Source organism: Mesoplodon densirostris, chromosome 4, assembly GCF_025265405.1.
Source record: "Mesoplodon densirostris isolate mMesDen1 chromosome 4, mMesDen1 primary haplotype, whole genome shotgun sequence".
Classification (NCBI taxonomy): Eukaryota; Metazoa; Chordata; class Mammalia; order Artiodactyla; family Ziphiidae; genus Mesoplodon; species Mesoplodon densirostris.
Window position 1 is genome coordinate 14,230,542 of NC_082664.1, and position 25,212 is coordinate 14,255,753.

The 25,212-nt window shown below is 37.2% G+C and overlaps 1 protein-coding gene across 2 annotated transcripts in view; it reads left to right on the forward strand.

Moving 5' to 3' along the window:
* Nucleotides 1-25,212, forward strand: part of RPS6KA5 (ribosomal protein S6 kinase A5) — a 191,371-nt gene that overhangs the window by 43,350 nt on the left and 122,809 nt on the right. For both annotated transcript variants that reach the window (XM_060095727.1, XM_060095728.1), the window contains exon 2: nt 19,288-19,359. In XM_060095727.1, coding sequence (XP_059951710.1) covers nt 19,288-19,359 — 72 coding nt within the window. The remainder of the gene's footprint in view (nt 1-19,287; nt 19,360-25,212) is intronic.

Sequence of the window (25,212 nt, forward strand, 5' to 3'; positions counted from 1 at the left end):
TGCCTGTAAGTCCCTCCAGAGCACTCCTGGACCTCTTTCTTCTAAATCACAGAATTGGGGTTGGAGCATGGCTGTGTTGGAAAAAAACACAGTTGAAACTGAAATAGAGGAAGGATGGGCCAAGACAGGATGGACTAAGTTTCTTTGGTTTCCAGTGTGCATGGCATTAAATTAGATAGTTCATCATGAATTAAAATTAACATTTTTTAAAAGTGGGATTATTCTTGAAAAATGAGTTCTGCAGCAGCCCTGTGAAAGTTTATAGCTGTAAGCACAGATTATTGCAAACCGATATTTGATTCAAGGCTGCTACACTTAAGTGCTAATAGAAACCAAATTGGCACTATTAGCAGCATGTAGCCTGGAAAATAAAAAAAGGAAAGGGTGTCGATAAAGTACTTTCTCACAGTAGAATTAATTGCAGAGGTGACAATAGAATTGCAGTGGAAAAGTCAGGTTATGACTTAGGAGGAACAAAGTGCTGCTGTATTTTCTTACATCAAATTGAAATCTGATCCTTGGGAATATTACTTGTGACTATTAAAAACTATGTTATATCTTGCATGGAAGATATAATTTAAAATATATCAACAAATACCAAAATAATTTTGGTAGCACTTTGGAAGCTGGAATGTTTGCCTTGCTGTCATGGTTTAAGTTTTTGTCATTTATAAGATATCTAGTTTTTTGCTTGCCAGAATACTGAAGCAGGCCTCCTATGGTAAATGAAGGTAGAGCGAAATTTAAGAATAAGGAAAGCCTGCTGAATGTAAATAACAAGGTTCTATTTGTCTAATCTAGATTTAGGTTCGAAGCATGATTGTCTTTAAACTGTCAGACAGTCAATGATTTATAAACTAACACTAAGGGAACTAGCTTTTGAAAACAAGTCTTCTAAAAATTTCTGTGCAGTCATTTTGATGTGCTATATTGTTCTCTAAATTATCTGTTCAACTTTTTGTGCGTGTTAAGTTCAGTCACGTGACATGGCCAGGAAATGAAGTATTGAATTGACTGTTCTTTTAAAGCTGTATCTTTTAAAATGATTGTGAATTTTTTTAATAATCTGACTACAGTAAAATTTTTATTGTCCATTGGCCATCTTCAGTTGGAAACTCCACAGACATTTCACATACTTATTTTTTAATTCATAAAATTTATGTTAACCAAACTTATACATACACACACTCACAAAGCTTCATGTTAAGTAGTGATGTGCGGTTAAATCACATGCTCTTCCAGCAAGGATAGAAAAACTTCTAACACTTAAGAATAAAGCATTCATAAACAAATAGCCTATTTCTATAAAATTTAAGAACAGGGTGCTTAGATGATGTAGTATAAGATGTATCAAAAATGTGTGCATTTTGAAAAATGCCTTAGAAGCTTTATATTGCTGTTCAGAAATATGGGACTTTTCTAAAAAGGAAGCATTAACTTTGATAAGTAAATACATTTGTGCAAAATAACCAAAAAAGCATTAAGAAAATCCATGTTGAATCTGAAAGTTTCTTCTTTATAATATTCATGTTTAAACATATTTTCATGATTCTTACTTTATGGCCCTAATTTTTTAAATTGAGGTATAATTTACATACAATAAAATTTGCTCTTCTTGGTATACATTTCTGGGTTTTGACAAATGAATATGGTTCATGTGCACCATTTTGAAAATTGATCTTATTTATTTATTTATTTAATTTATTTATTTTTGGCTGGGTTGGGTCTTAGCTGCTGCGCACGGGCTTTCTCCAGTTGCGGTGAGCAGGGGCTACTCTTCGTTGCGGTGCGTGTGCCTCTCATTGTGGTGGCCTCTCCCTTTGCAGAGCATGGGCTCCAGGTGCGCGGGCCTCAGCAGTTGTGGCACGAGGGCTCAGTAGTTGTGGCTCACGGGCTCCAGAGCACAGGCTCAGTAGTTGTGGCGCACGGGGCTCAGTTGCTCCGCTGCACGTGGGATCCTCCCGGGACCAGGGATCGAACCCGTGTCCCCTGCATTGGCAGGCAGATTCGCAACCACTGCGCCACCAGGGAAGCCGTGAAAATTGATCTTAACTTGTGTTTTACTCCGAGTGCTGTATGATCTCATGGTCACTTAAGGATTATCAATTTGAATTTTAAAGAGTACATAATAGCCATTTTAGTAATTTCTATGTTTTCACTTTGTGCTTAGGAGTATTGGTGAATAACATATTGAGGAATTTACTTTTGCCCCTCTTTCCCTAGTTCCAGTGCCTTAGTGTAGCCTTTATCGTTTCTGTCCTTGACTATGACATCAACCTGTGTGTTGGTTTTGCTGCCTTCCATGAGATTCCTTTCTAATTCATCTTACCCACTGCTGCTGCTGCTGCTCTTTCTAAGGTACAGAACTGTATCTTAATCTTCTGCTTAAAATCTTTCATTGGCTCCCCATCGCCTTTATAACAAAATACATGCTTTTTAAAATTAGAGTCTTCCATGAATTGGTTCCTGCCTTGTGTCTTAATGGGCCTTCTTTCTCCTTCCTTTGCCTGCATTTGCCCATCTGTTCTCTTTGCAGATTCCCAGATATGCCATGTTCTCTATCTTCTTGGTAAGCTTCTGTGTGCTGTCCATCAGTGTCCGACTTCCCCAAACCTTCAGTGGAGGGGAGATGCTCTCGCGTGCTCTTCTGATACCCTTCCTACCTCTTACCACTCTGCTAGCGCTGGCACCCTGGGCTGCTTCACCTGCCTGAGTGCCTCCTCTGGACCCTGTGCTGCTTGACGTCAGAGAGTATGTCTGCTTGCCAGGGCTTTTGCACAGTATTGTCTACGAGTAAGCATTCAGAATGTTTCTTCAGTTAGTGGACTATATATGTATCAATATATGTAGGGTATGATGACTACATAAAACCTACAAAATAAGTAAGGAGAAGAAAAATGTATTATCACTGCAGTGGGCACCAGAATTCCTTGTATGGAGGTAACTGCCGTGGAGGCATCGCGCTGTTGTCAGGCTGTGTTAGGGGTGTGAGTCTGAATGTTAGCTGGGACTGAGAGGTCCAAAGTGGAGGAAGCTGGACTTCCCTGGTGGCGCAGTGGTTAAGAATCCGCCTGCCAATGCAGGGGACACAGATTCAAGCCCTGGTCCGGGAAGATCCCACATGCCGTGGAGCAGCTAAGCCTGTGCACCGAAACTGCTGAGCCTGTGCTCTAGAGCCCTCGAGCCACAACTACTGAGCCCGTGTGCCGCAACTACTGAAGCCCGTGCACCTAGAGCCCCGACTCTGCAACAAGAGAAGCCACTGCAATTAGAAGCCCGTGCACCGCAACAAAGAGCAGCCCCTGCTCGCCGCAACTAGAGAAAGCCCACGTGCAGCAACGAAGACCCAAATGCAACCATAAATAAATAAATAAATAAATAAATAAATAAATAAATAAACAACCAACAACAACAACAAAACAAAGTGGAGGAAGTTGCTTGGCAGGAAACAAGGGGACAGATTTGTTGGTTTTGTTCCTAATGAGGAAGGAGAGAGGAAAAAAAAGTCAGAAAAAGGATGTGAGACTAGGTAATAGGTGAGATAAAGACCTCGCCTGAGGATGGAGGATGGAGAAAGATGAAAGATGTTCCCACTTCTGGTTTCCTTTATAGTGTTGCCATGCTTGCTGCCCCTCTGCCTTTCTCCAGAAATCTTCACTCAAGTCTCTTATGCTAAGGAATGCTTTTTGCATGTGTTTGGGTTTTGCCTTTGTCTTCTGTAGAACTCAAAGAAGGACCCAAGTCTTGTTTGGGTGGGTGCAGCACAGAACAGAGATGATCCTGAGTACCTCAGAGGGAGCTGAGGATTACCACTTGGGGCTTGATGGAAACCTTGGGAGAGGAGACGCTTTCGACTTGCACAGGCCTTGCCTCTGCAGGATTTGAGTCCATCAGTCTGGATTCTAAGGAGCTGGCAAGACCCAGCTGATAACTAGGATACATCCACAACAGGAAAAGACTGGAAATGAACACAAAATGAGAGTAGCTAGTTTTAGGATGGTGGGGTCACAGTTGACCCCATCCCTGAGACTTTCTCTGTTACAGGTCATAATAAAAGAAAAGTTTTAAAAAGAGGAAAATGTCTACAATGTCGTGATGTGATCTTTTTCACACTGGCACTTGGAAATTAGAGGTTAATGTTGATTTCTTTACTATTGAAGGTGCTGGAAAGGGGAAGGTGAAACTAATTATTGAGGAATAGGGAATTTGGGCCAGGACTAAAACTCCTTACTTTACCAAAAACAGGAACTTTTTCATTAACTCATTAGGCTTTGTTTCTCTCTCTCTCTCTTTTTTTTTTTAAATTGATGAGTTAAGGTCTCAAAGGGGGAAAAAAAATCGGTTAAGTACCTGAAAATTGGCAAGGTTTTGTGTAGACATTATTTACGTTTCAGCAGTTGATAGTATTCTGTAGATCATAGATTTGTAATAAATTATGGCTTCATTATTTCAGTTTCAGCTGCAGCAGGCTATAAGATTCTCTACTTCCTATTGCATTCACAACTAAATCTCACAGTGTTGCTTTTTATAATTGTTCTTTTCTTCTGAAACGAAAAAAAGTCAGAAAACCATTGACAGGGTCACGGTATCCTACTGCTGTGTCTTGTATGTATTGCTGTTAATTAAGTGTTCCTTTTTGGTGGCAAATAGGATTCAATGTTGGATCATTATGCTATTTGTGTTTTCTCTTCATGCTCTGATTTCATATATATAGTTCTACTTATAATCACAAAAGACTGATGTAAACCCCAATGACACTTTACCAACTTACAATGGGCAATGCAAATCAACAAGTACATGAAACATCTGTGTTTGCTTGATTAGTGCATTTTTCTTTTTGGGTAAGGGTATCAAGTGAAAATTGGGTTGCTCGGTAAGCATGGAGTTAGAAAAAAAAGGGAGTTGGCTGTGTATTCTAATAGCTAAAGACAGAAAGGCTCAGGAGCATGATACAGCTATCTCCAGGATAGGGGTGTTCCTACCTAGGGTACCTGGTGTTTGAAGCTGTTGATTAGGTTATCCCCAGGAAAGTGCTAGAAACACACTGCCCAATTTGACATTCTATTTTTTAGTTTTCATTTTGTCCAGTCTGTCTTTTGCTGTGCATTCTTTAAATATTTTAGTTCTTTTGATTAGATTTCAAATCCTTCTACCCTGCTTACGGTGATTTTTCTTAGACCTCACTTCAGCCTCTTGTATATTTTAGCCAGGCTGATTTCTGAGGCATTTTACTCTTATTTCAATGCACTGCTTCTCTGGCAGTCCCTTCAGAGACCATTTGTGTCCATTAGAAAGGCTATATATAATCTGTTTTTTCAACCTTAACGCCTTGACATACCCATATCCTTCTCTCTGTCCTTTAATCCTTTTGTCCAAGATCCTATTATTTATCACTTTCTGAAGGATCTGCTCCCTTAGAAACCACCCCTCTGACCTCCACTGTTTCCAGCCTTTCCCTTATTCCCTTTGTTCGTCTCACTCATCTGCCTTCTAAGTTGGAAAAAAGTTTCATATGATTCTTTCCCATTTCCTCTATTCCTTCCCTTTATATGTCCATTTCTTGAACAAAATTATCTGTACCCATGGCTTTTAAGGATATTATTTTGTTTCTCCATCCCCACCTTCGCACCCTGACCTCACTATGTAGACTTGAGGCTCAGGTTTTGTGTATTCATACAACTACAATTCAGGAACAGCCAAATGGAAGGGATTTGTAGGGTGGGGCATTTGGAGTGAGGGAGGTGGTGGGAACTGTGGAACTTTCTTCACCTCTTAGGGAGCACCACCATCCCAGCACCTCTATGTGTGCACCAGCCCAGAACCTCTCTGAACCCCAAATCCTGTTGTTTAGGGGTTTTTATGGAGGTTTCTTTACGAGGCATGATAGATTGAATAATGACCATCGGTGATTAACTCAATCTCCAACCCCTCTTCTCTCCCCAGAGGTGGGAAGAAGGAGGGCAAGAGGGTGGGGCTGAAAGCCCTTGGTTTGTAGCAACCAGCCCCCATCCTGAAGCTGTCTAGCAGCCCCCAGCCATCTCATTAGCTTACAAGAGACTCTTAACACTCTGGAGATTCCTAAGCTTTTAGGACTGAGACCAAATATATATATTTATCATTGTATGCAGTGTGACTTCATTGATGATCAATTTTTTATTGACATTCTGTCTTTCCTTGGATTCTATACATTGTTAGTTTTCTAACCATTTCTCTGACTCTTTTTCTTCTTGCATCCTAACTGCTGGTCATCATCAAGACTTCCCCTTCTTTTTGTGGTCTCCTGAAGGGTTTTCTTCTGAAAGCTTTAGCCATTGCCCCCTTCTAATAACCTTGTGCATTGTAGGGGAGGAAAAAAAATACTTTTTTCTCTACCCTTCTAAATTCTCAACGTGGATCCCTATGACAAAAGACAGATTAATGAGAGAAAAGTATATCAATTTATTTCATGTAAGTTTTTTGTTACATGGGAGGCTTCATAAGGAAATAAAGACCTGGAGTAATGGTTAAACCTGAGCTTTTTAATATTAGGTTTGATGAAGAATGGAGCGTCATGGGAAAGGGGTATGGGTAGTAAACTGGGGGAAACTTAGCAAGTCCTGTTTCTTCAGATTCCTCTCTGTGTCCCCTGTCTTCAAAAATAAGGATGCTCCTTTCCTCTGAATATAGGGAGGACCCCTTGCACATGAGGGTTTTGTGACATGCTTCAGGGCAAGGTCAGAAAGTCCTTCTTGCATGTGCTGTTTCTCAAGTTCCTTCAGCTTAAAACATTCAGTATACCAAGGTACTATCTTTTGGGGTAGCATATCCTGATCCCCATCAGCGTGCTATCTCTGCAGAACTTTAGTTCCTTATCTAGAACTGCCCTCACTACAGCCCTTTGGGGATGTCATGCCATCGCTTCAAAATCAGTGTTGAAACCCCAAAACTTCCCCTTTCAACTTTCCCTTTTAACTTCCCCTTTCAACAAAATTCTGTCAGTAACACTACCGTTCACCAGACTTTCATTTCTTTTTTTTCTTTTTTCTTTTTGCGGTTCGTGGGCCTCTTCCATTGCCGAGCACAGGCTCTGGACACGCAGGCTCAGCGGCCATGGCCCACGGGCCCAGCCGCTCTGCGGCATGTGGGATCCTCCCGGACCGGGGCATGAACCCGTGTCCCCTGCATTGGCAGGCGGACTCTCAACCACTGCGCCACCAGGGAAGCCCAGCCTTTCAGTTCTTATACTTTAGATATGGGGTCAATGGGGGAAAATGGAACAGAAGTTCAGTTAGTTTATCTTTGAAAGTGGGGACTCTGTCCTGTTTGCTTTTGCAGTCTCAGCATCCAAGTCAGGTGTTCAATGAATGTTTCTTGCACTGAGTATTTCAGTGATTCTTAAGTTCATTATTTTCTCTTCCTTTTAGTTTCTACTTGGACCAGATCCTCATTAGCGCACATCTAGTTTTTTGCAATAACCTCACCAGCTTTTAGTATTAGTCTTTCCTTGCTTCTATCTGCATGACACACTACTGCCAGGGTAATTTTCCTAAAACCTTACCTTCATCTTGTCAAGAGCCATTATTGCTTATGGATTCAATTAAAACTAATTAGTCTGGCAGTCCAGGTTTGGAATCATCTCATTCCATGTACCTATTTTATGTAATATTTTTACTGTTTTCCCCACATTTTTCTTATATCTAAAGAGAACAGTCCACCTATTCTCTGCTAGCAAAATACTTATTCCTACTTTGCTTTTGCTCCACCTCTTCTTCTGGTCCAGAATTTCCCAGCCATTCTGTCATCTTTGCCAGTTCCAATCCTGTGCTTGTTAGCAAAAGACCTAACACTTAGTTCAGGTGTTAGTAGGCACTGGTAAATGTTTCTTAAATGAGTGAATGAGAACCAGTGTTCTCAATGAGGTTGTCTGATAACTTCCACATGATAATGATATTCCCCTTAATGTCCACAGACTCCATAATTTTTTCTATTAAATTACATTTTCACAGCTTATTGCAAATTTAATAAGTAGTTAATTCATTGAATAAAATCTGGTATATGAGTGCCTTAGTCATATACCAAGAAACCTACTTGAAATGGCTTCAGAAGCATTATTCTCTTTGTTTCTACTTAAGAGCTTTTTTTTTTCTTTTTTTTTCTTGCGGTACGCAGGCCTCTCACCATTGTGGCCTCTCCCGTTGCGGAGCACAGGCTCTGGACGCGCAGGCTCAGCGGCCATGGCTCACGGGCCCAGCCTCTCCGTGGCATGTGGGATCTTCCCGAACCGGGGCACGAACCCGTGTCCCCTGCATCGGCAGGGGGACTCCCAACCACTGCGCCACCAGGGAAGCCCCTAGAGCTTTTAAATTAAGCCTTTTCTTAGCTTTAACATAAGTGAATCATTGGATCTAATGAAATGATTTCAGCACATGCTCTGTGCAATTACATTTGTACAGCTTAGCAGAAACTGTGGCAACAGAATAAAAAATGTGTTGTTACTGATTGTTTTCCTCCATAAGAGTGGGAAGTTCCAAGTTAAATATCTCACAACCTAAAAAAAAAAATTATAGATAATGTGTGTTACAAATTATGTTTGGTAATAGAGTTGCCTAGAAAGTTGGGATAAGAAGCCATTTAGCAATTATATGTTTATGGCTAAGATCTTAGAAAAATATGCCAAGGATTAACAATAGTTATCTTTCAGTGGTGGGACTATGGGAGATTTTCAAGGTCTACTTTAGGCCTATTTATATTGTCTATCTTCTTAAACTGTGAACCTGGATTATTTTATGATAAAAAACAAACAGAAAAGCTATTTAAATTTGGGAGAAAAGACAATTATCTTTTTTGTCTAAATTTATTATTTAAGAGTTATGTCAGTCATAGTTTCCCACAGTGCACATAACCATATTAATATTATAGGAGGAGCTGAAGGAATCCAGTTATAGTGTAAAGAACCAAGTATTTTATATTCGTTGTATAATATAAGATTTTTCCTTTAAGAACTGTTAATCAAACTGTTTTCTAAAGGGAGTCATTTAAATATTGAAATTTATTAGAGTTTTGGTAAACATATTTTTTGAAATCCATTGACTTCTTGTAAAGGGCTTAGTTAAATTCAGTCTCAAAAGTGATTTCCTAACTAGGGAGTATACATTATAAGATAATAACACTAATCCAGAAGGGAAGGATTTTCAATGGGAGAGTTCCTAATATTTTTTTTTTAATTTGGGTATAGTTGTTTTACAATGTTGTGTTAGTTTCTACTGTACAGTGAAGTGAATCAGCCATATGTATACATATATCCCCTCTTTTTTGGATTCCTTCCCATTTAGGTCACCACAGAGCACTAAGTAGAGTTCCCTGTGCTGTACAGCAGGTTCTCATTAGTTATCTATTTTATACATATCAGTGTATATATGTCAGTCCCAATCTCGCAATTCATCTCACCCCGCCTTTCCCACCTTGGTGTCCATCCGTTTGTTCTCTACATCTGTGTCTCTTTCTGCCTTGCAAACAGGTTCATCTCTACCATTTTTCTACATTCCACATATATGTGTTAATATAAGATATTTGTTTTTCTCTTTCAGTAAGAGGAAAGGCAATGGACAGTTCTCTCTCTGTCATGAGTACAGGCCTATTTCTTTTTCTTTTCTTTTTTTTTAATTAAAAAAAATTATTTATTTATTTATTTTTGGCTGCATTGGGTCTTCATTGCTGCACGCGGGCTTTCTCTAGTTTCAGTGAGCGGGGGCTACTCTTCATTGCAGTGCATGGGCTTCTCATTGTGGTGGCTTCTTTTGTTGCAGAGCACGGGCTCTAGGCACGCAGGCTTCAGTAGCTGTGGTGCATGGGCTCAGTAGTTGTGGCGCATGGGCTTAGTTGCTCCGTGGCATGTGGGATCTTCCCGAACCAGGGCTACCCGTGTCCCCTGCATTGACAGGTGGATTCTTAACCACTGTGCCACCAGGGAAGCCCCAGGCCTATTTCTGGTACAGTCTGGTCCCAGGCATCCGGGTAGCTCCAAACCATCTAATCAGCATATCATTTTGGACTTTACCAAGGTGTGTGAATGACTCAGAAATACAGCTTTCTGTAAGTGGCTGATGTTTATTGCACTTCTAGGATGAAATAAAGTGTGTAAATATTTTAAGTCTTATTCTAATAAATGTTAGTAGTGTTGCTGGGAAGTTTGAGCTCTTGCTCTTAGGTTAACAATTTAATTAAGAGAAATGTAGTTTATTTTTAGACTTTCATGCTCAAAGACTTCTAATTACAATGAAAGATAATAATAGAGAAATGAGAACCATTTCAACTCCTAGACTCACATGCTTGAATATATGTTTGTCAGTGCTTGGATTCTGTATAACATCATATTTACCATGTGCTTTTATGTGTCTTTTCATTAACACAATGAAAAAAATCTTTTAATTAACAAATACTCCCCCATGCCTAAATATGATAGAGCTTCCTGAAGATTTGCTTCAATATGTGTGATCACTTAACTTTGTCTAACAGATATTATGTAAAAGAAAGAATCATATGGCTATTAAGTTGAAGATCCTTGAGATGGGCCTATGTCATATCACCTTTAAAATTTTATTTGCTCTTTGAAGTTAACTTCTAGGGCAGTAGTTGAAGTGAAAAGCAGGAACTACTATTATAATGTTAACTGTAGGAAGACTTTTGCTTCTTGTAATGTCAGAATAAGATCCCCTACTGGAGAATTACTTTGCAGAAAACAACTATAAAAACTGAACTTAATAGAAAAAGCAATGTTTAAGGCACTTGAGAGTGAACCGAAGCAGATAGACTCTTAAGGGGAGTACACAGTTGTAGGAGGGGAGGAAGGAATCATTGCCTTTTCACTAATTTTAGTTTCTGGGTAAGTACAGGCCATATTCTTTGGATTCTGGTAAAAAAAACAATAGTCTCTCTGGTCAGAGAAACTGGAAAACTAAAGTCATAGAACCTTGGCTACTGAAGATAGTGAAGGAATTCCAGAAGGAGAAGAGCCTTAGAAGAGGGAGAGTCCTCAAATTTTGTGTACAAAATTTGTACATACACCTCTGACTGACTTCTGAACCATGCATGAGTACAACAGACTCAGAACTCAGCTAAATACAAAAGAAATCTGAACTGGCCTAGAGCTGCCTTCTAAGAAACAGATTTGTAATTCAAGTCAAGCCAGGCCAAGCCAAGATATTTGCCTGCTAAAACAAAAGAAACAGCTCTTGTTGGAGAAAGAATAACAATCTACAATTTTCACAATTAACATTTAAGGGTTAATGTTAAGGGTACAATCCAAAATTACCCTAAGTATGAAGAATCAAGAAAATGTAATATATCCCAGGAGGAAATAAAAACAACTGAATCCCAGCCTGAGATGAATGAGATATTGGCAATAGCAGACAAGAATTTTAAAGCAGCTCTTACAGTATCCTCAATGAAATAAAATGACATGCTTTCAGTGAATGAAAAAATAAGAAATCTTATCAGATAAATAGAAACACTGAAAAAGAACCACATGGAAGTTCTAGAAATGAAAAATACAATATTTGAAATTTAAAAATCCACTAGACGGATTTAACAATTGAACAGAGATGCCAGAAGGAAAAGTAGGTGAACTTGAAGATAGAACAATGGAAATCAACTAATGTGAAGAACAGAGAGAAAACATATTAGAAAAAAAAATGAATAGGGTATCAGGGAACTCTTAGGTAGTATCAAACAATCCAACATACATGCAATTGGAATCTAAGAAGGTGAGGAGAGAGAATGGGATAGAACAAATATTTGAAAAATTAAGGCAAAAATTCCCCCAATTGGGTGAAAAACAGAAATTTACAGATATAAGATACTCAGTGAATGCCAGGCTGAATGAACCCAAAGAAGTCCACATCAAGACACATCATGGCTGGAAGCAACCTAAATGTCCATTGACAGAGGAATGGATAAAAAGATGTGGTACATATATACAATGGAGTATTACTCTGCCATAAAAAAGAATGAAATAATGCCATCTGCAGTAACATGGACCTCTAGATAGTCATACTGAGTGAAGTAAGTCAGACAGAGGGATAAATATCATATGATATCACTTATATGTGGAATCTTAAAAGACGGTACAAATGAACTTATTTACAAAACACAAATAGAGTTACAGATGTAGAAAACAATCTTATGGTTATCAGGGGGGAAGAGGGGAGGGATAAAAATGGAAGATTGGGATTGACATATACACACTACTATACATAAAGTAGGTAACTAATAAGGACCTACTGTATAGCACAGGGAACTCTACTCAATACTTGGTAATGACCTATATGGGAAAAGAATCTAAAGAAGAGTGGGTATGTGTATATGTAGAACTGATTCACTTTGAGGTACAGCAAAAAGTAACACAACATTGTAAATCAACTATACTCCAATAAAAATTTTAAAAAGAAAAGAAAAAAAAAAAAGACACATCATGGCAAAACTGTTGAAAGCCAAAGATAAAGAGCAATGTTGAAAGCAGTAAGAGAAAAATAACACATTTCAGACAGAAGAGCAATAATCCACGTAATGACTGACCTTATGTCATAAACCAAGAGGGTGGAAGGACATGTTTAAAGTGCTGAAAGAAAGAAAAAAAAGCCTGGATATTTTCCTTTGATTCTATATCAAAGGAAAATATCCTTCAAGAGTGAAGATGATTCTGGAATTAGACAGTGGTGACAGTGGCACAACCTTGTGAACATACTAAAAAACATTGAATTATATACTTTAAAAGGATAAATTTATGGTATGTTAATTATATCTCAATAAAAAATTTAGATAAAGGTAAAAGAATGACTCTTTAAGATAAAACTCAGAAAATTCATCACCTGTAATACAGAAATGTCAAAGGATATTCTTCAAGGTTGAAGAAAAGTGATACCAGATAGAGTTTTGGATCCTTGGAAAAGGAAGACCATCAGAAATGATAAGTATCTGGCAAAGTGCAAAAGTCTGTCTCTCTCTTTCTTCTTTATTTCTTTATAAAATGTATCATATAAGCAAAACTCATGGCATTGTCTGTGAAGTTTATAACATATGTAGGAGATGTTATAAATACCACATAATGTATGATGGCTATACTGGGAAGGATGATTGCAATGTTTCTATATTTTATGTGAAATGGTACTTTTTTAACTGTAAGAGGACTGTCAATAGAGATGTATATTGTACTCCTTAGAGCAACAACTACACAAATAAGGCAGAGAAGTAGAGCTAAATTCTGAGTGTGAAAATTGAAATTAAATTCTTAAAAACATTCAAGTATTTTTTTCATAAGTCAGGAAAGTAGGAACATAGGACCAAACAACAGAAATGGTAGACCCAAATCCAACCATACCAATAATTATATCAGATTGTTAATAGGTTAAACTATTAATCTAGTAGTTTAGATGAAAATAAATGTTTATAATTAAACACTCTAGACAAAATCCTAGCAGGGTTTCTTGCATAGAAATTGAAAACCTAATTCTAAAATTTATAACAAAACACAAGACAATCTTGAAAAAGAAGATCAAGATGGGAGGATTTATATTACCTGATTTCAAGACTTATGATAACCAAGGCAGTGAGCTGCTGGCATGAGGCTACACATAGACCATTGGTACAGAAAAGAGAGTTCTGAAATAAACCCATACTTATATGGTCAATTGATTTTTGACAAATGAGCTAACATAAATCAATGGTAAAAAAATAGAGGGTTTCTTTTCTTTTCTTTTCTTTTTTTTTTTTTTTTTGGTTAAATGGTATTGGAACAACTAGATACCTGTATGAGAAAAAAAAGAACCTTGATCCTTACCTCACATTAGACAAGAAAGTTAACTCAAATTGGATCATAGACTTAAATGTAAGAACTAAAACTATTAAATTTCTAGAAGAACATTTTAGAAAATATCTTTGTGACATTGGGTAGCCAATGATTTCTTAGAATCCAAAAAGCATAGACTGTAAAAAAAATTAATGGACTTCATCAAAATTTTTAAAATTTGCTTTTAAAAAGACAAAATTAAGAAAATAAAAAGCCAAGCTATAGAATGGAGAATACATTTGCAAAACATATGTCTGCCAAAATACTTTTATTTAAAATATGTGAAGAACTCTTACAGCAGTTAAGACACAAACAACGCTATAAAAAAATGGACAAAAGATTTGAACAGACAATTCCCACACACAAAAAAATACAAATGACTAATAGACCCATGAAAAGATGTTCAACATGTCATCAAGAAAAAGCAAATTAAAAGCACATTGAGAATGTAGAAAATTTGAAAGAATCAACAACAAAAACCCCTCCTGAAACTAATAAGAGATTACAGCTTTATTACAGTTTTAAGACACAAGACTGATAACCAAAAGTCAATCGCTTCCCTACCTACCAGCAATGAACAAGTGGAATTTGAAATTAAAAACACAGTGCCATTTAAATTTGCACACCCCCCCAAATGAAATACTTAGGTATAAATCTAACAAAATATGTACAAGATCTATATGAGGAAACTACAAAACTCTGTTGAAGGATACTAAAGAAGAACTAAATAAATGGAGAGATATTCCATGTTCATGGATAGAATGACTCAATATTGTTGAGATGTCAGTTCTTCCCAACTTGGTCTACAGATTTGACCTACAGATTCAGTGCAGTCCCAATCAAATCCAAGTACATTATTTTGTGAGGAGCAATAAACTGATTCTAAAGTTTACATGGTTAGGCAGAAGACCCAGAATAGCCAACACAATATTAAAGGAGAAGAACCATCAGGAGACTGACACTACCCACTACTTTAAGACTTACTATCAAGCTACAGTAATTAAGAAAGTGTGTTATTGAGGACAGAATAGACAGGAACAGGCTGGAGAGCCCAGAAATAGACCTACATAAATATAGTCAAGTGATTTTTGACAAAGGAACAAAGAATATAGTGGAAGAAAGATAGTCTTTTCAACAAATGATGCTGGAACAACTGGACATCTACATGCAAAATATTGAATCTAGGCACAGACCTTACATCCTTCACAAAAATTAACTCAAAGTATATTACAGGCCTAAATAAAACATAAAATTGTAAGTCCTAGTAGATAACATAGAGAAAGCCTAGATGACCTTGGGTATGGTGATGACTTTTTAGGTACACCACCAAAGGCATGATCCATGAAAGAAAGAATTGATAAGCTGGACTTTATCAAAATTACTAAAATTCAAAAATTCTGCTCTGCAAAAGACAATGTCAAGAAACTGAGAAGACAAGTCACATACTGGAAGAAAATATTTACAAAAGGCATTATCTGATAAATGAGTTGTCCAGAATATACAAAGACCTCTTAAAACTCAACAATAAGAAAATAAACAACTTGATTGAAAAAACTGGGCCAATAACTTTGGCAGACACCTCACCAACAAAAATACACAGATGGCAAATGAGCATATGAAAAGATATTCCACATCATATGTTATCAAGGAAATGCCAATTAAAACAACAGTGGGATACCATTACACAACTATTAGAATGGCCAAAATTCAGAACGCTGATAACCTATAACCTGCTTGACATACTACAGGAGGATATGCTATTGTGTGTTTACTCTAAGATACTAACTATGTTTTTGGTATTTGTTTTAGATTTATATTGAAGCCAGTGTGAGCTTGAGTCAGGGCCATGTACACTGATTTGTTCCCACTATGAAATGATGCATGAATAGTCAAAGTCTTAGGAACTGAAAGTAGAATGGTGGTTCCCAGGAGCTTGGAAGAGAGGGGAAAGAGGAATTGTTCAATGGAGTTTGTTTTGCAAGGTGAAAAAATTCTAGAGATCTGTTGTAAACAATGTACCTATAGTTAACACTACTGTATTGATGCTTAAAAATGGTTAAGATGGTAAATTTTGTGTTATATATTTTTAACCACAATTAAAAATATTTTTTAAAGTTATGTTTAGTTAAACTTCAGAAAGACACTGAAATTATTTATCCCCCTGAAACTTTTAATTTTAGAAGTTCTTAGTTGGGTCTAATTTTCTTAAAATTGTAGTCCCAAAGCATTAATTTATTTACAAACACTAATAATATTATTGGAACACAGCAAACACTGTGTAAATTAAGCTCATACAATCCTCATCACAACCCAATGAGGTAAATATTATTTTATTATGTGCCATTTTATTATGAACATTTTCAAATGTAACACAGAGAATTTGAAAGAGTTGTATGCTGAATATCCTTACACTCACTATCCAGATTCTGCAGTTAACATTTTGTTGTATTTTCTTTATCACATATCTGTCCATATCTATATGTGTCCAGCAATCCATCTTTTTATTCAGTTGGCCAAAAAATGCCTTCCGTTTTTAAGCAAAAATAAAAGACACATTTTTCATTTTCACCAAGAACTTTATTCGACAACATGTTCACCCTCTTGTTCCACTACCTTCTGCCATTTTTCAGGCAACTTCATAATTCCATCTTCCCAAAACTTTTTATCTTTTTGAGCAAAGAACTGTTCCAGATGCTTTTTACAGTCTTCCAGGGAATTGAAATTTTTCCCATTAAGAGAAGTTTGTAAAGACCAAAATAAATGGAAATCCGAAGGTGCAATGTCTGGTGAATACAGCGGATGAATCAGAACTTCCCAGCCAAGCTGGAACAGTTTTTGCCTGGTCATCAAAGAAACACATGGTCTTGCATTATCCTGATGGAAGATTATGCATTTTCTGTTGACTAATTCTGGACGCTTTTTGTCGAGTGCCACTTTCAGTTGGTCTAATTGGGAGCAGTACTTGTTGGAATTAATAGTTTGGTTTTCCAGAAGGAGCTCATAATAGAGGAGTCCATTCCAATCCCACCATATGCACAGCATCACCTTCTTTGGATGAAGACCGGCCTTTGGTGTGGTTTGTGGTGGTTCATTTCGCTTGCCCCACGATCTCTTCCATTCCACATTATTGTACAGTATCCACTTTTCATTGCCCATCACAATTGTTTTAAAAACGGAACGTTTTCATTACATTTAAGTAGAGAATCGCATGCGGAAATACGGTCAAGAAGGTTTTTTTCACTTAATTTATGTGGAACCCAAACATCAAAGCGATGAATATAACCAAGCTGGTGCAAATGATTTTCAGCTCTCAATTTAGATATTTTGAGTATGTTGGCTATCTCCCACACGCTATAATGTTGACTGTTCTCAGTCAATGTCTCAATTTGATCATTACCAACTTCAACTAGTCTACCCAACCGTGGAGCATCATCCAGCGAGAAATCTCCAGCACAAAACTTTACAAACAACTTTTGACACGTTTGACCAGTCACAGCACCTTTTCCATACACTGCACAAATCTTTTTTTGTGTGTTTCAGTTGCATTTTTACCTTTCTTGAAATAATAAAGCATAATATGCTGAAAATGTTGCTTTTTTCTTCCATCTTCAATATTAAAATGGCTACACAAAAATTCACCAATTTTGATGTCTTTTTTTATTTTATTTTATTTTTTTTTTTGCTGTACGCGGGCCTCTCACTGCTGTGGCCTCTCCCGTTGCGGAGCACAGGCTCCGGACACACAGGCCCCGCGGCCATGGCTCGCGGGCCCAGCCGCTCCGCGGCATGTGGGATCCTCCGGGATCGGGGCACGAACCCGTGTCCCCTGCATCGGCAGGCGGACTCTCAACCACTGCGCCACCAGGGAGGCCCTTGATGTCTTTTTTTAAATGCACGCTGATATGACAGCTGTCACATACAATCTAACAAAACTGTTTTGAATGAAGTTAAAGACAACTAAGTGCTACTAGAGCCATCTTACGGAAAAAAATGAACAAACCTTTCGGCCAACCCAATAAAAATACATTTCAAAGTAAATTGTAGGCACCATTATGCTTTGAGGGTAGGAATTTTTATTATCCCCATTTTACACTACAGGGATATGAAACACAGAGAAATTAAGTAATTTGTTCAAGGTCACAGAGCTTTTAAGTGGTAGCACTAGGATTTGGACCAAGCCTTTCTTAATCATGTCTTTCTTATCACAGAATGCTGGTTCACATAGTATGAATAGGTTATTACCATAAAGAGTAATTCGTGGTCCAATAAATTTGTCAAATATAAGTATCGCAATCTTGAAGATTCACATGCATATTTTTATGGTGCAGGATCTGTCAGCATTAAAGAAACTTGTTAAACCTTGTTTAAGCTAAATATTTCCAAATTTATTCAACCAGAGCACTCTTTCCCCACCTTCCCCCCAAACATAATACCTATTAACATTTCATAGGATAGGATCAGAATTCATTGGAATATGCTCTGGAAAATGCTCATTTATAAGGTATCCTAATTTTGTTTATTTACTACAGAATATGTCTTTGAAGAGTTTATATTTTTAAACATAGTCCTAGAATTTTAGAGCTGGCAGAGATCTTAGAATTCACTGAGACCAGTGCTTTCACCTCAAAGATGAGGGAACTGAGATGCAGGGTGGTCAGGTAATCAGTTCAGGCTACATCATGTTCAAGTGCTTAGTGACAGAAATGGGAGTGGAGTCCAGCCTAGAGCCTGGGAATGGCATTTATAATCAGTAAATATTTGTTGAATAAATGAATGCATCTTCTAAATCTGTTCAATTTTCTCTCTACTACATATCTATCTACATGTTAGAATTTGTGTTCATTTTCAGATTATCTGGTCAGTAGAGAGTCTTTATTTTTAAAGACTTTAGACTTTTAGAGTCTTTATTTTAATAAAGTAGAACACTTTATTTTTATGTTAACCTTTGATACAAATGTTATATAGTTACTAAATTCTAAAAAAAGTTTTATTGTGAGACTTCCCTGGTGGCCCAGTGGGTAAGACTCTGCGGTGCCAATGCAGGGGGCTCGGGTTCCATCCCTGGTCAGGGAACTAGATCCCGCATGCATGCCACAACTAAGAGTTCCCATGCCTCAACTAAGAAGTCTGCATGCCACAACTAAGAGTCCGCATGCTGCAAGAAAGATCCCACGTGCTGCAACTAAGAACCAGTGCAGCCCCCCCAAAAAAATTTTTTTAAAAAACCCCACAAAACAAATTAGTAATTAAAAATTTTTTTAAATAAAAAAAATTTTATCATAATATGTAACATACAGAAAACTACACAAAACATAGCTGTACGTTTTAATGAATAATTATAAAGTGAATCCTGGTTTAACCACCCAACTCAAGAAATAAAACACTGCTGGTACCTCAGAAGCACCTGTGGGCCCCCTCCTATTGCTGATCCCCTTAATTATGTATTTTTTCTCTTTCTTTTTTAGCTAATTTAACAGGACATGCAGAGAAGGTGGGGATTGAAAATTTCGAGCTCCTAAAGGTCCTAGGAACTGGAGGTAAGTCTTCATTCTTTTTTTTTTTCAGAAAAAAATGTACTTGATATCCTTATGACAAAGGATTGATATCCCCAATACAGAAATCAGTTAATCTTTAAAAAGTATAAGGAATCCAATAGGAGAACTAAGAATGTGAACAAAGCATTCATAGAAGAAATACAAAAGGCAAAATTTAAAGGAACTGGTAAGGATCAAGGAAAACCAATCTCTCTTACCCTGCTGTTGGGAATGTAAATTAATTCAGTTTTTACACAGGACACAATATTTTTTTAAAAACCACTAACATTTATGGAGAGCTTGTTACTTGCCAAGTACTCTGTGAAGTGCTTTATACTGATTGATTCAGTCAATCCTCGCTCAACTTTATTGATAGTCCATGCTCATCATTTTTAATAATGAAAAATTCAAGACTCTTTGGAAACCTAATGACATGAATTTGGTTAAATGAACATGCATCTATATGTTCTATTATCTGTACAATAGGATTGAAATGATCTGTATTTACTAACATTTTTGAAAGATCTCCATAATGTAATAAATTTGAGAGAAGACTATAGAAGAGAATGTACAATATACCATTTCTATAGTATAAAAATTGTGTGAATAAATGTCTACATGTAAATATATAGAAAAATCTCTGATCTATGCACCAAAATGATAACAGTGTGGCTGTCCCTGGGTGGTGAGGTTAGATGATCTTGATATTCTGCTTTATACTTCCTTGTGCCTTCTCAATTTTTGCTATCATTGTTCTCACTGCTCTGAAGTCAGGAACTCATGGGCATATGACTTGTGCAGGTGCAGAGATCCCTGCACTAGAAGAGCCTCACGTTTGGTTTAATGCTCTGCTTTCACTGTTCTGAAATTCTAAATAATTCATGAGCAAGGCACCCCACATTTTCATTTTGCACTGAGCCTGCCAATTATGTGGCCGGTCTTGTCAGCATATAAATTTGTCTAATCAGAATCCCAGAAAGAGCCAATAGAGTGGGGAGCAGTCCTATCCAAAGAGATAATAGCTGAGAATTTTCTAGGATTGATTAAGCATATAAATTTGCAGATCTAGGAAACAGAAAATCCCAAGCAGACAAGTATAAAGAAATTATTACCTAGATACATCAGAGAAACTGATGAAAATCAGAGACAGAGAAATACCCTAAAAACAACCAGAGAGAAAAGGCATATTTATAGAGGAATAATGAGTAGATTAACAAATGATTTTTCAACAGCAAGCATGAATGCCATAGAAGAGTGGAAGAATATCTACAAAATGCCCAGAAAAAATAACTGTCAATTTAGAATTGCAAACCCAGCAAAACTGTTTTCCAAAAGTGAGGGCAAAATAGACATTTTCAGACACACAAAAGCTAGTGTGTTTTCCACCAGTATATCCTCATTAAAAGAATTTCTAAAGGATATAATTTTAGGGAGAAGGAAAGTGATCTCAGGAGAGATTCTGGGATGAAAAAAGTGTTGGTGAATAAAGAAGATCTAAACAATCTTGACTGTGTAAAACCATAGTTGAAATGTCTAATTTGTGGGGTTAAAAAAAGAAAATTGAAATATTGGACAAAAATAGCACATAATTTGGGAGTTGATAGGAATTTAGTGGTCTGAGGTAGTGTTCCTCAAATTTTAATATGCACGTGAATCTTGAAATGTGTAAAAGACCAAATTGATTGAAAAAAGAATAGAAAACCTGAATAGTCCTGTAATTCTTTTTTTTCTTTTTAAAATTAATTTATTTATTTTTGGCTGCATTGGGTCTTCGTTGCTGCGTGCTGCCTTTTCTCTGGTTGTGGCGAGCGGGTGTTACTCTTCATTGCACTGTGTGGGCTTCTCATTGCAGTGGCTTCTCTTGTTGTGGAGCATGGGCTCTAGACATGCGGGCTTCAGTAGTTGCAGCACACGGGCTCAGTACTTGTGGCTCACGGGCTCAGTAGTTGTGGCTCGCGGGCTCTTGAGCGCAGGCTCAGTAGTTGTGGCGCACGGGCTTAGTTGCTCCACGGCATGTGGGATCTTCCTGGACTAGGGCTCAAACCCATGTCCCCTGCACTGGCAGGCGGATTCTTAACCATTATGCCACCAGGGAAGCCCAGTCCTATAATTCTTAAAGAAATTGGTCAGTAAGTAAAAATCTTCCTGCTAGAAAAACACTTGGTACAGTTTAAAAAATGAGTTTTGCCAAACATTCAAGGCATAGGTAATTCTAATCTTCCACAAATTCTTTCAGAGGACAGAAAAAGTGGAATTATTTCTTCCAACTCATTGTATAAGGCTAGTATAACCTTGATTCCAAAAACACACAGAGTATGAGGAAGAAAAATTACAGGTCAGTTAAAAATTCTTTTAATTAAAGAACATTTTAAATTTAATATCAGATTTATAAGACAAACCTTGTATGTGTTTTCTTTCAACATATATAACACTTTGTCTCATTATTTACCTCAACTTTTTGAGTGGCTCTATCATAGGCAGATCTTTAAGATAATTCTGCAAAGGTGAGAAAAGAGTTTACCAGTAATGCTTTACTTGCATTTTCATTTCATGCTTCTTCCTGTAACTGGTCTCTTGTTAGCCATGGATACTGCTTTTCCTTTTCGTCAGCTGACAGTTTCTTGCTCTTATGAGAAGATGGAATAACTAAGAAGTGTCATTGTAGGTGTTTCTATATTTAAAATCACAGTTTTGATGACTAAATGGAGTAGGTGGAAACTTTTATTATGAACATAATAAAATCTCAATTTTTATTCAAAAATTTCACCACTAATCTTGCAGTTTCATTACCTTTTTAAGCTAATTTTTTCCAGAGCTACTTAGGATAATAGAAAAGCCTCATTAGATGTCTTTATGTGTCATGTCAGGCTTTCTTTGGAAGTGAAACTGAGAACTCTTCTGATGATTTAAGTTTTATGTATTTCGAACCAGAAAAAATGCTATTCATCCAATATCTTGAAGACTTTGTGGAATATTGGAAAATGAAAGATTTACTTTTTGATCTCATACTTAAATACATGTAATATTCATGAAAAAAATCTCTCTTTTACTCAGAGTATTGATTTTATCTTTTCAGCTATCTTGTTTCTTTTGATCTATTGCTAATCTTGTTGATCAGTTTCCTGAGCTAGAAACTTGGAAATAATTTTTGATCCTTCTCTATTTTGACTTTTTTTTTTTTTTTTTTTTTTTTTTTTTTTTTTTTAATTTTTTTTTTTATTTTACAAATTTAATCAGTTATACATATACATATGTTCCCATATCCCCTCCCTTTTGCGTCTCCCTCCCACCCTCCCTATCCCACCCCTCCAGACGGTCACAAAGAACCGGGCTGATCTCCCTGTGCTATGCGGCTGCTTCCCACTAGCTATCTACCTTACATTTGGTAGTGTATATATGTCCATGTCGCTCTTTCACTTTGTCACAGCTTACCCTTCCCCCTCCCCATATCCTCAAGTCCATGCTCTAGTAGGTCTGTGTCTTTATTCCTGTCTTACCCCTATGTTCTTGATGACATTTTTTTCTTAAATTCCATATATATGTGTCAGCATACAGTATTTGTCTTTCTCTTTCTGACTTACTTCACTCTGTATGACAGACTCTAGGTCCACCCACCTCATTACAAATAGCTCAATTTCATTTCTTTTTATGGCTGAGTAATATTCCATTGTATATATGTGCCACATCTTCTTTATCCATTCATCCGATGATGGACACTTAGGTTGTTTCCATCTCCGGGCTATTGTAAATAGGGCTGCTATGAACATTTTGGTACATGTCTCTTTTTGAATTATGGTTTTCTCAGGGTATATGCCCAGTAGTGGGATTGCTGGGTCATATGGTAGTTCTATTTGTAGTTTTTTAAGGAACCTCCATACTGTTCTCCATAGTGGCTGTACCAATTCACATTCCCACCAGCAGTGCAAGAGTGTTCCCTTTTTTCCACACCCTCTCCAGCATTTATTGTTTCTAGATTTTTTGATGATGGCCATTCTGACTGGTGTGAGATGATATCTCATTGTAGTTTTGATTTGCATTTCTCTAATGAGTAAAGATGTTGAGCATCCTTTCATGTGTTTGTTGGCTGTCTGTATATCTTCTGTGGAGAAATGTCTATTTAGGTCTTCTGCCCATTTTTGGATTGGGTTGTTTGTTTTTTTGCTATTGAGCTGCATGAGCTGCTTATAAATTTTGGAGATTAATCCTTTGTCAGTTGCTTCATTTGCAAATATTTTCTCCCATTCTGAGGGTTGTCTTTTGGTCTTGTTTATGGTTTCCTTTGCTGTGCAAAAGCTTTGAAGTTTCATTAGGTCCCATGTGTTTATTTTTGTCTTTATTTCCATTTCTCTAGGAGGTGGGTCAAAAAGGATCTTGCTGTGATTTATGTCATAGAGTGTTCTGCCTATGTTTTCCTCTAGGAGTTTGATAGTGTCTGGCCTTACATTTAGGTCTTTAATCCATTTTGAGCTAATTTTTGTGTATGGTGTTAGGGAGTGATCTAATCTCATACTTTTACATGTCCCTGTCCAGTTTTCCCAGCACCACTTATTGAAGAGACTGTCCTTTCTCCACTGTACATTCCTGCCTCCTTTATCAAAGATAAGGTGACCATATGTCCGTGGGTTTATCTCTGGGCTTTCTATCCTGTTCCATTGATCTATCTTTCTGTTTTTGTGCCAGTACCATACTGTCTTGATTACTGTAGCTTTGTAGTATAGTCTGAAGTCAGGGAGCCTGATTCCTCCAGCTCCATTTTTCGTTCTCAAGATTGCTTTGGCTATTCGGGGTCTTTTGTGTTTCCATACAAATTGTGAAATTTTTTGTTCTAGTTCTGTGAAAAATGCCAGTGGTAGTTTGATAGGTATTGCATTGAATCTGTAGATTGCTTTGGGTAGTAGAGTCATTTTCACAATGTTGATTCTTCCAATCCAAGAACATGGTACATCTCTCCATCTATTTGTATCATCTTTAATTTCTTTCATCAGTGTCTTATAATTTTCTGCATACAGGTCTTTTGTCTCCTTAGGTAGGTTTATTCCTAGATATTTTATTCTTTTTGTTGCAATGGTAAATGGGAGTGTTTCCTTGATTTCACTTTCAGATTTTTCATCATTAGTATATAGGAATGCCAGAGATTTCTGTGCATTAATTTTGTATCCTGCAACTTTACCAAATTCATTGATTAGCTCTAGTAGTTTTCTGGTAGCATCTTTAGGATTCTCTATGTATAGTATCATGTCATCTGCAAACAGTGACAGCTTTACTTCTTCTTTTCCCATTTGGATTCCTTTTATTTCCTTTTCTTCTCTGATTGCTGTGGCTAAAACTTCCAAAACTATGTTGAATAAGAGTGGTGAGAGTGGGCAGCCTTGTCTTGTTCCTGATCTTAGTGGAAATGGTTTCAGTTTTTCACCATTGAGGACGATGCTGGCTGTGGGTTTGTCATATATGGCCTTTATTATGTTGAGGAAAGTTCCCTCTATGCCTACTTTCTGCAGGGTTTTTATCATAAATGGGTGTTGAATTTTGTCAAAAGCTTTCTCTGCATCTATTGAGATGATCATATGGTTTTTCTCCTTCAACTTGTTAATATGGTGTATCACATTGATTGATTTGCGTATATTGAAGAATCCTTGCATTCCTGGAATAAACCCCACTTGATCATGGTGTATGATCCTTTTAATGTGCTGTTGGATTCTGTTTGCTAGTATTTTGTTGAGGATTTTTGCATCTATGTTCATCAGTGATATTGGCCTGTAGTTTTCTTTCTTTGTGACATCCTTGTCTGGTTTTGGTATCAAGGTGATGGTGGCCTCGTAGAATGAGTTTGGGAGTGTTCCTCCCTCTGCTATATTT